This window comes from Caloenas nicobarica, chromosome 5 (genome assembly GCF_036013445.1).
Source record: "Caloenas nicobarica isolate bCalNic1 chromosome 5, bCalNic1.hap1, whole genome shotgun sequence".
Lineage (NCBI taxonomy): Eukaryota > Metazoa > Chordata > Aves > Columbiformes > Columbidae > Caloenas > Caloenas nicobarica.
In genome coordinates, this window is record NC_088249.1 from 31,632,256 (window position 1) to 31,645,268 (window position 13,013).

Here is a 13,013-nt window from a genome sequence, read left to right on the forward strand (position 1 = left end):
TTGGCCAGGACATTCGCTTTTGTCTGCTTGTTCTACAAGTTTTCAAGTGTTACCTAATTCTTGTTTCAATAAAATTGTATGTCATGTTTATTAAGTATGTCATCAACATCGCCTCTAGGTCTTCTTTTTTAAAAGAATTCTGTGATTTCAGAGAATAAAACTGGTCTCTTTTGTCCTGTCAGCAAAGCCATTCTGTCAGGAAAACTTAACTTCGCCTCATAAGAATACTTTTCTTCAGGATTCATATCCATTTCTGTCCCAGGAAACTGCAGAGATCCATTGCAAGAGGGAGGAGAAAGGGCCAGATGTTTGCTTCCCTTTTGAAGGAAGTTAGAATCCATCTTATCCAACACGTAGCGCAGCATTTGGTACCCATTGCTACAGCAAACGGAAGGCAGGCTAGGAAAAAGGAACGGTTCTATCTTTACGAGTTTACGGACATATTCATCATTGTAAGCCACTTATTGAGACCTCCAGCTTGTCTCTTTCCCTTGCCAAACGTCCTGAACTTTTTAGAACTAACATATCCAGAGTCTTGGCCACATTGTCAAGCCATTCCAAAGTCCCATACATACCGAAGCAAAAGCAAGCCATGCTCTGAGAGCATCACTAAGGCATTTTCTCTGATCAGACCTAAACCCGCACTTACTGCATTATTTCAGTCACAGATGGAAAGGGGCCTGTATTTATACAGAACCCTAAGTAAATTGCTCTTTGCTTGTGTTTTTCTGGCTACGACAGAAATGAACAGTACATCGAATTACAGTAATATTGTGCTCATATAAAAACGATAGAGTCCAAGGGTTGAGCTGTTTCTAAACTAGTCTCTATTTAAATAAATGCAGAAAGTAGTGTCCAAGCTGTTTTACAGGCTTGGTGTAACAGAGCAAAATTAAGCAATTCATGAAAGCATTGCCTTAATAAATAGGAAAAAAACCTACTAATAGTTCTTCAGTTTCACTCAAAAAGTCCTTCGTAATTGTTGGGGTTTTTTCTTGTTATTCGGGGGGGGTTATTTGGTTGGATTTTTTTATAATACAGCTTTGGAACAATAAAGTAATTTGTATGTGTGGGGTTTTTTAAATTCCAATACATTTAACAACTGGATCTTGCCGTTCACTAGAATAAAGGGGATGCTAAATCCCAAGTAAATATCGTCACTGGAAAACAAACCATGTAGATCAAAACAGCAGTTTTAAGACTGCTTCATTTCTCCTACTTACTCTTGCTTATAAGAAAATGTAAATAGAACATAAAACCTACTTTGGTGTAAAAGTTCATCCTTTACCAAAAATGAAAAACAGAACTGAAAAGCTTTTGGGGAAAAAAGCTTCAAACCCCTAATTTTGCACTCCAAATCAAAGCCTCAAGAACTTTCCCACCACTGCTACAAGAAAAACATGATTTTCCAGACTTCTCAAAATACATTCTCCTAATGCTATCATGTCCCTGAAAACAATAAAGTTCAAGCTTCTGCACCTTTGCCAGAAACAACCTTCACTACAACTCCACTCACCATTTCAGGGCAACACCAAAGTCTCAGACAACTCTGTACTTGGCTGTTGTTCCACGAGGACTGAGCCAGAAGTGACCACGCACACCTGGGGCCCATGCACAGAGCCCGGCATAGCACGGGCAGGTGTGGTCACACACCGACAGCAAGACTTCATCCCAAACTCTGCACAACTCCGAAAGGTCTTCACAGCTCCTTTCAGCTTTGGGTGCTTGCTAATAGGCATTCTGTCCTAATTACTGATAGAATCTCTGTCAACTAAATTATCTGTTTTGGAATAAAAGCTCCAGAATCCTTTTCCAGTTCCTAAAGTATTAAAGCACAATAAATGATTGTCAGACTCAAATATTTATAGAAAACAGGCTGGAAAACAAAGATTACAACCCTGAGCTGAGCTAGCTGCTTGTGGCCTGAAGACCCTGTATTATTTGACCCTGCATGGACATGTGAATGCTGCTGCATGAAGCTTATCACTCAAACATTCACCACTCTGACATCTCTTCTCCCAAGGCAGACAATTTGGTAATAAACTGTACACTCCCTTGCAATCAAAACAAGCAATGAGCAAATGAGCACTTTGCTCAAATTATTAGTTTTCTTGTTTTAGAAAACTTCACTTCAGCAAATGAAAAATGTAAGAGAACACTGTGTACCCATGGCAAGTATTAAGATTTGTTACTCCTGAGCTCTCCACTAACTGATGGGGGGCTGGGGAGAATGATTTCAGGGGGAGGGGTAGATGAGATCTCAGCACAGACTCACAAGTATGCAACAGATATGTTTCATGGAGCTTGGCTAAATTTTGTACCTTTTTTTTTCTTATTGTACTACAAAAATACTACAAAAAATAAAGAACTTAGAAGCTTTTATTAATAGCATCAAAGTTAATTATTCTCTAGTCAAATTAGTGAAGAAATCCTTCTGGCAGCTTCACAACTGCAACACTTGAAAACCAAGTATTTTCCCCTTGACAGCAATAAAGGGTGTTCCTATGGTTATGGCTTTGCTTAAGAATCTACTTGAAATTCTTAAGTCTCATTGACCCATTGAATAATTTGCCAAGTTGGCAGGTATTCTTAAAGAACCAGGGAAAAGCCTTTCTTTGATCACTTTATGAAATATGCACACTTGGAAGTTACCCTAGAAAATCCACTCAGCCATTATATCATTAATATCAATATCGTATGTTTTGAAAATCCTGCGTTCAAGGAATTAATTTCATTTTTCTTCCTCATGTGTCTTTGTCCTGGGCAATTACTGCGTCCTTTTAAAGTAAAAGAAATTTACTTAAAAGACTAATTTAAAAACCAGTGCTGTTGAAAAGCTGCATCTCCTCCTGTAAATAACCATCAATTAAAAACAGGAGCAGAAGTCAACAACAAAAAATTGCTACAAGTACCTGGGCCTTATGAAAATCTGAAAACCTGCTAACATCCCAGTTCAATACAGCTTTAAAACATTTCAAAGTCCCATGGTAACCCACATTTCTCAGACATACAATTAAATATCTTACTGAACTTGAGCCTATGCCTAAAATACCATCTCAGTGTATAAGAGTGCAGCTCTGCACAAGGAATTCTCCATTGCAAAATGGAACTATAAAGGGTGTCTGACCAATATTGAATGCAGTTATTCAGTGAAGTTTAATGGATAACATGGTGACGGAATTAAAGGTCAAATATTCAAAAGTGGTATAAAAAGCATCTTTACTGAACAACTTATGAAGAGGAAATTGTGTATCATTTGAAGCCATTATACAAATTACATTAATGATACTGACAAGAACTCAGTAAAATGTTTGCCAAACATTTTGCTTGTCCACAAAGCATCCCGTGAAAAAATACATGAAACAGGTCACATTACACAAGCAACCATTTTCAAAAGTCAATGTAAAAATAGCAATTGTATTTCTAATTGCTTTCTTCCCTGTCCGTTTTCCAAAGCATGTAGACGTAAAACATCACGTGGGTCACTTCTCAGTCTCATTCTCAGGTTCACTGTCTCCACTGTCACTGTCTCTTCCAGGGTGTTCTGGCATCATTCGATGTTCATCCACTTCAGCCACTTTCAATTCTCCTTCCTTTACAATTTCTTCCCCTGCCTTATTTTCTTCTTCTTCTACATCTTCCTGCATGCCTTGCACTTCACCTTCTACTTCAGTCTCTCGAGTTTGAGTAGTTTCTGGTTCTTCAATCATGGCAGGTGGGGGCAGTAAACGCTAGATGATTAAAAAAGAAAGGATTTTCAGTTTTTACAATGAATACATCTATTTGGACATCTATTCCTATTTTAGCTTGAATTGTTTTGTTTAGGATTTTGCAACAGATAACAAGTTAAAGACTTAAAATTTAGAAGACCTAATAATTTCTAGGGACTTTACTATATAAAAAAATTAGGGATAATCTTGGCTCAGACAAAGGTCTTAGACACATTTTGTTTGCCTGAAGAGGGTGTGAAAAACTTCCAATCCAAGGATATCAAACACATTTCATTATTCCAAACAGAGAGACAAGTAATAGGGCTATGGTAGATCTCTACTTGGAGCAACAAGCACGTCCCTACCATAATCTCAACTATTACCATTTCAAACTTCTAGATATGTTTAAGCTGCTTTTTGAGGCCTTTAATAGGCATGTCTTTAGCAATTAATTCCAGTAATTTCTCCTTGAAACATCTTACAGAATACTGTGTGAATGTTATCTATACAAGTTTTACCTACGGCTGCAAATATAGAACAACACAAGTTCCAGTAACAGTTAAAGCAATGCTCAGCTATTTTTCACATAATGCTTCTGGAAAGGTAATTTACTATATTCAAAATGTTCTGCTTGCAACCAAAAAGGTAGCTTGCAGAACATTGTAAGCATCAACAGTAGTCATATTACAGACTTCGGAAAAAATACCAAGAATACAGTGAGCTGAAGAGTATGGATGAATGCGACATAACTCCAGGCTGTACAGAAACACTCACACTTCTTGCAGCCTGACATTATTTAATGACATGATGGGTATTTCCTTGGATTATTGCGAAATGAAAGCTTGAGAAACCTTCCATGGATGATTGTTTAGTTTTGTTTTGCTTAAAGGCAACTTTGCTTCACATGATAAATTAAGTATTTAATTATAGTGAAGTCTTATCTTCAATTAGATGACACTAATATTACAAATTTCTGACAAGCATAGGCAAATCTATGAAGCAATTATGATTACCAGAAGAGATATGAAAAGCATTTTTAATAGACTTCGAAGTTATCCTACTAGTTTCTATAAACCATCTGTTCACAGAAAAAGCATATTTCAAAACCAGAGATCCTTTAATTACAAAAATATATTCTTGATGCATGAGACATTCAGACTGTGATTTAGTTGGATGCATGTTGTGCTTTGTGACTACTACTGTTAATACTAGTGTAAAAGAAAAGGAAAACTACCATGTTGTACTAAATAGGGTAAAAGAAATTTAATGTCTGCTTTTTAATTTGCAGTTCACTTTTTGGCTTTTCCTGCAAGGACAATGTGATTCTCTGCCACAGTAAGAAAATAGCAGTTTTGTAACTAATGGATAAGATTAGGATGCTAAAAAGAACACCTGGTCTTAGCAGAAGGATCAGGACTACACTTGACTAAGGTGTCAAGCAAACCCATCTTTTGGTAAAATCTAGATGCTATCACTGGCTTTTCAGGACATGTATTCATTTCTGAGTTTTCACAGGGCTATCCACTTGCATCTGAGTCTTCATCACATACAATCTGCATCATTGAGAGATCTCCTACTATATTAGATAAACTGGCTCCCAAACAAGTCTTGTCATGTGCTTATAGGACTGGGTTTCTAACAGAACAGGAGATTTTAGTAGTGTCATTCCTCTTTCCCAATCCCCTTTTCTCTACAGCAGACAGAAAGAACACTTCCTCCAAAACAGTGAGAAAGTATCCTGTCCTCTTGGCAAAGACTTTTTCTGGATGGCAACATGTTTCAAATTTGGTTGAAATTATGCCCCCAGAAGAAAATTTAAAAAAATTCCAAGATTCACAGGATAAGAACTGCTGAGAAAAAGAAATTTTCTATCTGAAAGTCTGATGTTCAGTTAAAGGAGAAGTTTTGGGTTCTGATCTCTACTGATTACACTGCTCCATACTAGATGAAACAGTTAGTGGAAGGAAGAGAAGATGACAGAGAAACATGCTTGCATTAAAGAACAAAATCTGTATCTCACAGACAAGTACCTTGGACTAATCTGTCCAAGGATACAAAGCCATGCTCACACTCTCTTCCCACAGCTAATACAGAGTGAGTTAACATCCTTTTACATCAATTTTTTCCACTTACGGAAATGCTTCAGAAGAGCAAAAACCAGCAGGGAAACTTCAGACTACCATGAAAGAATAGATGCTAGGTAATATAATCACGATACACCCAGACATTAAGTGAAAGTGGCATTTAAGACTTCTCTCATCCTGTTTACTATCAACTACCTCTAGGCACCTATAGATCCAAGTATGCTGAGTAAAGGCAGCTTTCTGCTCAGTATACTACCTAAACTACCTTACAGCTCTGGCTTACATTAAGAATCCATTAAGAAGTGAAGATGTTTCTGTTGGGTTCTGAATTCCGCTTAAGGAATTCAACACTGACAAAATTAGGTACAGAAGTGAGAAAGCATCTACAACTGCTTCCATCCCCGTGCTATTCTGCTTGGTGCTGAACTAGTGCTGAAGAAAATTGCTCCAGAATAAAAGTGCTACAGCTGCTAACCAGCTAACCAGTGAGCTAACATGGTTAAAATGGTTCCAAGACATCATCTGTTCTTTCTACACACTGCAGGCTTGTCATGAAAACCTCTGTTACAAAACACACAAAACATTACTGCACCATGCAGTGGTGCTATAATACCACTTGCTGCACTTGCCTGAAACACAACATACAAGTTTACTTCAATACTGGACAGACTAGTTCTTTAGTACTAATGATGAATTCTGGGGTCCAGGCAGAGCCATGTCTAGCACTCAGCACCAATTACTGCTGGTTTTGGGGCCTTAAATTGGGGATCAAATTACTAAAATATCCAGCTCTTGCTACTGCAAGATTTTAAAGACCTCAATATTCTCACTCCCGGTCATAAAACCTTCCTGACTTTTACACATGACAGCAACAGTCTCAAACCTCAACAGCATCTCATGTCACTTATTAAAAGTTTCATTTTAAATGTACACCTTCCAAAAATCAGAAGGTCCTTACCTGTTGATAGTGGCGTGTGCTCTGTATCATGTGCATATACATATTGTACACAAAGTTAGCCATTTGAGGCATGTTCTTAATAACATGTATTTGGTGAGATGGTCTTTCTCCATTCTAAGGGAGGGAAAAAAAAAGCAGACATGCAGCAAACAAAGCAAAGCAACCATTATTTAACTATATTAGAAAACAAAAACCCCAAGAAATTAAGTAATTCTTTTCAAAGAAAAAAAAAACCAGCTGAATTATTTGGAAAGATAGAAAGTGTAGGTCTTACACTTTGGGGAACTGGATTTATCATGATACGGCAACCCAATGATGACATTTCAAAAGGAATGGCTGGGTTCTGATGCTTACTCCATAAAGTATATTTTGGTCTTGAGTCATTTAACATATTAATGTCACAAATAGTTTACAGTCAAATTAGGACTTAGCCTGCTTGTCCACCAAAGTCCAGCTTCTTCTTGCTCTCACCCACTGACCGCACACTTTGCATTCTTTGTTGCACAGTGGAGTTCAAAGTTTCAACTGAAGGACTCCCTTCCAAACTTGTCAACAGCACTTAAGGGCAGGGAAAGATACGTAACTGAATTTTGGGTTCACGTAGGCACTCCTTCTCAAAGCTCCAGGAAGCAAAGAAGGTATGCTCCTCCATTTCTTCATTTAGCATCGTGCCACGCGTATCCTGTGCTTAGATGCTTAATACAAATCTTTCCCTAACGATCTAGTGCAGGATTACAAATTACGTTTTTGTACATATGAACCTAGCTCAGCAACAAAACTTTTTTGTGATTCTGGATCCTTCCTTTCCCCCCTTTTTTTTTTTTCATTTAATTGGTTATCTTGAATTAGTCAAGTGTAATTTTACCTCTTTTAATGATAAGCTATTAGCTTTGTGTGGCTTTTTTTTTTTAAAAATAACATTATTTTGTTTCATTACAAGACAAATAAATATGTAACATACTAAAAACTTACCTATTCAACACAAAAGAAAAATACTGAATCACTTACACTTGTAGAAATTAGGAAAAAGCAGGCACTACAGAGTTACACTGATAACCAAGTTTTGTGGAAATGTCAGTTAAAAACAGCTAAGTGTGCATAATGATAAAAGTTAACTCTAGGGACATGATATCCATGAGTAACTGGCTTAGCAGAGAAGACAGTCCCAGCTCGTACAGCCCACTCAAAAAAAAGTGGGCGAACACAGACCCCCCCCCCCCTTACAGGTAACAAAATTCAGAGCAGCTGTTCCTACCTGTCTTGTCGTTGGGAAACATTCTGTGGGAACGATCTGGAGGTGAAGTGGTCGAGCTGTGAGCTGGCTGAAAGCTGGAGTTAGCTCAAAACAGTTCTGAAACAGTGATACCCTTGCAAAGATATAAAGCCCGAGCCTGGCTCTTGACATTGCAACAACTAATCGTCGGACGTCCCTTTAGAATAAAAAATAAAACCAATCATGTTCTTTTTCACGGATGACACAGTTACAATAAAAAGAACTAGAAGTACACAGAGGTCTGAATTAAAAACATAAAACCACCTGCCAAAATACTATTTTGTCTTTAGTTCCTTTTCCCCCTATACACTGTTTCAATAACTACCAAAACCACTATATGTAAGTGGGTTCACTGTAGCAATAATGATATGAAAAATTACCCTTTACTATTTTCCTAGTCTTAACAGATAAAGATTTACATTGAGAACAAGTCACAGTAGCATTTATATATCCTTGAATGAATAAACATGAGTTTGATAACTCATGTAATTATTGCTGATTAGACAAAACCTCCTCTACCTCACCCCAAAAACTGAAGTGCAAGCATTTTAAACTACACATTATAATGCAAATTATGTAGTGATCAAACATTTATTCAACAAGCATTACATTCCTATCATTCTATTAGGGTGAAAGCAAGTTCAGCCTATCTGCAGTAATATAAACTAATTACAGTATAAGAGCCATTATTAAAGGATAAAGTGGTTGAGAAGAGGGTAACAGACAGTCATAAAAGGAGTTATGTTTGAACTTCATTCAATATATAGCATTAAACTCCATTTCAAATAATTGAACACTTTTGTATAAAGTACTATAAACATCTTTTGGATACAGAAAACAGGTAATTTAATGACATTACAAGAGAATCTTCTTACATACCTAAGGTGGCCAACAGCTTTGGTACGCACTAGTGAAAGGAGAATATAATCATTTTGTTGACCTTGGAATCTGTCCACGGTTGTTACCTAGAGAATCAAAAACCAAGAAAAAAACCTCCACAGGTTAATCTTTGCCATTTCAAATTAAGATGGGACACCAAAATTTTAACATCATTTTCTGATTGAAATTACAGTAAACATGAAGAGAAAGGAAAATGCTTTAACTCTTATAGTTAGTCTCTAACCAAAAATCAGACTGTTCTTTTTGGGACATGTTGGGAAGAGCTTTTATCTGACTGTATGCTGTTTCTTTCACATTTTCATTCAATTCAGACAGCTAACGGTGGGGTGCTAAGACCAAAAGACTGTAGAAAAATACCAGTTTTATAACACGGAGCTTTAACCATGTTTTTTATGTTTCATCATATTCACCATCATACATTTTATCAAATAATTTCTACTCTGGGTGGATCTTCCTAAAGGTGTGGGCTTTTGGTGGTGGTGGTTTTGTTTGTTTGTTTTTCCTTTTTTTTTAAAAAAAATAATTTGTTTGTGTTTTTTGGTGTTTTGCTTTGGAGGACAAAATAAATGACAAAGAGTTATTCTGTCCCATGTAGTCTGTAAGCCATTCCAACTTCATGAACTTCACTCCGTATGTCAAATTACAAACAGGCAGGAACAAGGGCACTACTCCATGAAATTCCATAGAATGTAGGTTAATATATGCGTAGTTAACCAGGGAGTACTTGCGCAGAAAGCTGTAAATTTATTGGGCCACCAAGATGGTCAGAGGGCTGGAACACCTCTCCTACGAGGGCAGGCTGAGAGAGTTGGGGTTGTTCAGCCTGGAGAGAGAGGGTTCCAGCGAGACCTTATTGTGGCATTTCAGTACACAAAAAGAGCCTATGAGAAGGATGGGGACAGACTTTTTAGAAGGGTGTGTTACGATAGGACAAGGGGTAATGGCTTTAAACTAAAGGAAGAGAGATTCAGGTTAGACACGAGGAAGAAATTTTTTTACAATGAGGGTGGTGAAACACTGGCACAGGTTGCCCAGAGAGGTTGCTGATGCCATTCCTGGAAACATTCCAGGCCAGGCTGGACGGGGCTCTGAGCAACCTGATCTAGTTGAAGATGTCCCTGCTCATTGCAGGAGGGTTGAACTAGATGAGCTTTGAAGGTCCCTTCCAACCCCAACTTTCTATGATTCTAAATCAGTCTGTTCTATAATATGCCAATTTAAAAAAATCAACAAACTGGAACCACTCCAATGACTGATATATCTTCAAAATCACCTTGTTTGGCCGCCCAATGAGTGGATTATTTCCACATCGCTGATTAATGACATCGCGGATCAGGTGTTTCTGTCCATTGTACGTTGTCAGGATACTTATCTTGTCTGCAGGATAACCAAGCAGGCACATGTACATGAAGAGTGCCACAACATACTCGGCTTCACCAAGATTCTTAAGTTTAAAAAGGGAGAAGAGAAGGAAAAAAAAAAAAAAGGGGGGGGGGGGTTACTCAACTTGTAAGGTTGGAAAGAATAAAACCTATGACATTATCATGTATTCAGACAAAAATCTCAGCACTGAGAGAAATGTCTCTAGATCTGATATTTCTCTGCTCATTTGATAAAAGCCATTTTGAACGAATACAAGAACCACAAGCAGATTTAATAACTTTGTTCTGATTCCTCTTCGGAGAACTGCTCAAAAAATCTACAGCAATATTATTGTTAGTCATCAATTGACACTTTCCAATATTTACTCAGAAGTTCCCAGTTTTATTTCAACAAGATTAAATTCTAAATATTTAATAGTCCTTAGATATAATAATTAAATGTTAAAACACTTATATTTATGGACTATTAAATATTCACATATTTGTATCTCAATGCATTTATATGCTTATAGCTGTCTGCCTTAAAGTAACTGCCACTCTAACTGTATTATTACAGGACACAACCAATACAATATTTCATTTTTTTTCCTTCTTAAATGTCAAATGCTGAAAAAATCTGTTATGTAAAACTGTGGAATTATTATATGTTAAAAAGTATTAGAAGCTTATAATCTACAGATACCCGTATTCTAATACAAGGGTTTAAGAAACACTTAAGTGTCAATATAACACAGCTTCAAATAAGCATGCAAAAGAAGTTGCAATGACGCACTCTCCAGTAAGCTGGAAGTAAGAACCAGTTCAACTATAATAACTCAACTCCTTTCAGCTAATTTGGAGACAGACATCCGGATTACCAAATCCAGTTATTTCTGCAGATCATACCTATTCAATTTCAAATGACCAGCTGTTATTTTGTAACTTTTTTTTTCCTGTGACATACTTAAAAAAAATGTCTGTCCCAAAGCATCACTCTTTTGGCTACGGGAAGTTTTGTCCTATTTCCAGACTGAAGTTATTTGTAGCCTATTTAAATCCCTTTTCTGTCAACAAAAATTATCTTTCAGGTTAAAAAGTTGTTCTCAATTGCTGACATTTATTCCTGCTTTATTTATACTGGGAATCTTATCCCTGCTTTGCATATGTTTGACTAGGCTGGACATACCAGCCTCATTTATTTTTTTCATTAAGTGGGGTATGCATTACTTGGAAAATGCAGGTGCCAGGCATATCAAACACTGGTGGGTGTAAAGCTATTCTACAAATTTTAATCCCGTTTAAGTCTGGAAAGAAATGCCCAAATTCACAAAGAGAAATAATACATGGTGGAAATGCCATCAACATACTCTGTTAATATCTCTCAATACTCAAGATCATGAAAAAAGACCCAACTGATATTAAGTATTAGAAGAGTTTGTTCATGAAAGCACTGTTGTAAGGTAAAGGTGTTCTGTGACCTTGCATGAGTGTTCTCGCTCTTCTTTGGCCCAGGAGTGGTCTGAACCAGTGCTTAGATTCTCAATTACCAGAATCCCATTTTTAAGGCACTAATTTCAGCTGTCCCTGTTCCATAGGGTAACTTTTTAGTACTTGTACACTACAGTGTTACAGCTTCAGAAACAAAAGAAACTCTCCCCTCCAAACGACTCTGTCCTCAACTTAGAGATGAGATAAAGTGGATTATGATTTGCCATTACTTTCTTCACAGCACACGAATTTGTATTAAAAAAAAAAAGGCAAGAGGAACCCAAGCAAAACCTACGAATGTTTCATACCTTTAAAAAAAAAAAAAAACAGATTAACATAACTCTCAACAATATTCACATGAGAAAAAGGGCCGTGAATATTATAATTTTAAAGTATATTGTTTGCTTTCCATAATATTATAGTTGCTTCCTCAATCCCCTGGCTCCTGCCCCCAAACAAAGAGGAGAATTGCAAGGGAAGGGAGAAACTTGGGGATTGAGATAAACACAGTTTAATAAAATAACACTAACATGCTGCTACTACTACTAATACGTATAACATGGAAATGGAATACAAAATAAAAGATGCTCAATGCAATTCCTCACGAGCTCTGTCCGCACCAAGCAGTGAGTCCCAGGAAGCAGCACCTGGGCCTCAAAAGCTGATCCAGAGACAGAAGAGAGGAAAAGGCAGAGAGGCCCAGAGGCCTCTGCAAACAGCAGGATGGCAAAAGGTCAAACCAAAGAAACTCCCAAACAGACCTCCACTGAAATGGAGCAGAACCAGAACAGGTCTCCTCCATCCCTCTCCGTCCCAACTCCGTCCCTAGCTGGAAGATCCTGACTCTCCTTAAATATGCATGACGCTAATGGGATGGAATACTCTTATTGATCAGTTCCAATGTCAATCAAGCTCTGCCCCATCCATGCCCCCCTTCCTGGCTGCCTCACACCTGTGGGCAGAGCACTCAGAACATCCTTGCCTCCCAGACAACAGCAATTAAAACCTTTAACTCTGTCCCAGGGTGTTACCTTCCTGTTCTCAAACTAAATCCAAACAATGACTGTGCTAGCTACAAAAAATAAAGGTTTCTAACTGCACAAAGAAAAATCAACTCATTTTCAGTCAAACCAGCACAAGTCATTAACTTGCATACAGCTCCAGCTTATAAATTTTCCGAAACCCAAACTGGTGATTTAGGTACCAGAGTTTATCACTGTTTTTAAAACAAGAAAAATA

At 37.4% G+C, this 13,013-nt stretch overlaps 1 protein-coding gene across 1 annotated transcript in view; it reads right to left on the reverse strand.

Annotated features, from left to right (window-relative positions):
* Positions 1-2,448: 2,448 nt before the first annotated feature.
* AQR (aquarius intron-binding spliceosomal factor) overlaps positions 2,449-13,013 on the reverse strand; it is a 56,193-nt gene continuing 45,628 nt past the window's right edge. The window contains exons 31-35 of the mRNA XM_065636183.1: positions 10,199-10,369; positions 8,905-8,990; positions 8,008-8,182; positions 6,753-6,866; positions 2,449-3,731 (exon numbers count right to left, since the gene is read on the reverse strand). Coding sequence (XP_065492255.1) covers positions 3,483-3,731; positions 6,753-6,866; positions 8,008-8,182; positions 8,905-8,990; positions 10,199-10,369 — 795 coding nt within the window. The 3' untranslated portion in view covers positions 2,449-3,482. The remainder of the gene's footprint in view (positions 3,732-6,752; positions 6,867-8,007; positions 8,183-8,904; positions 8,991-10,198; positions 10,370-13,013) is intronic.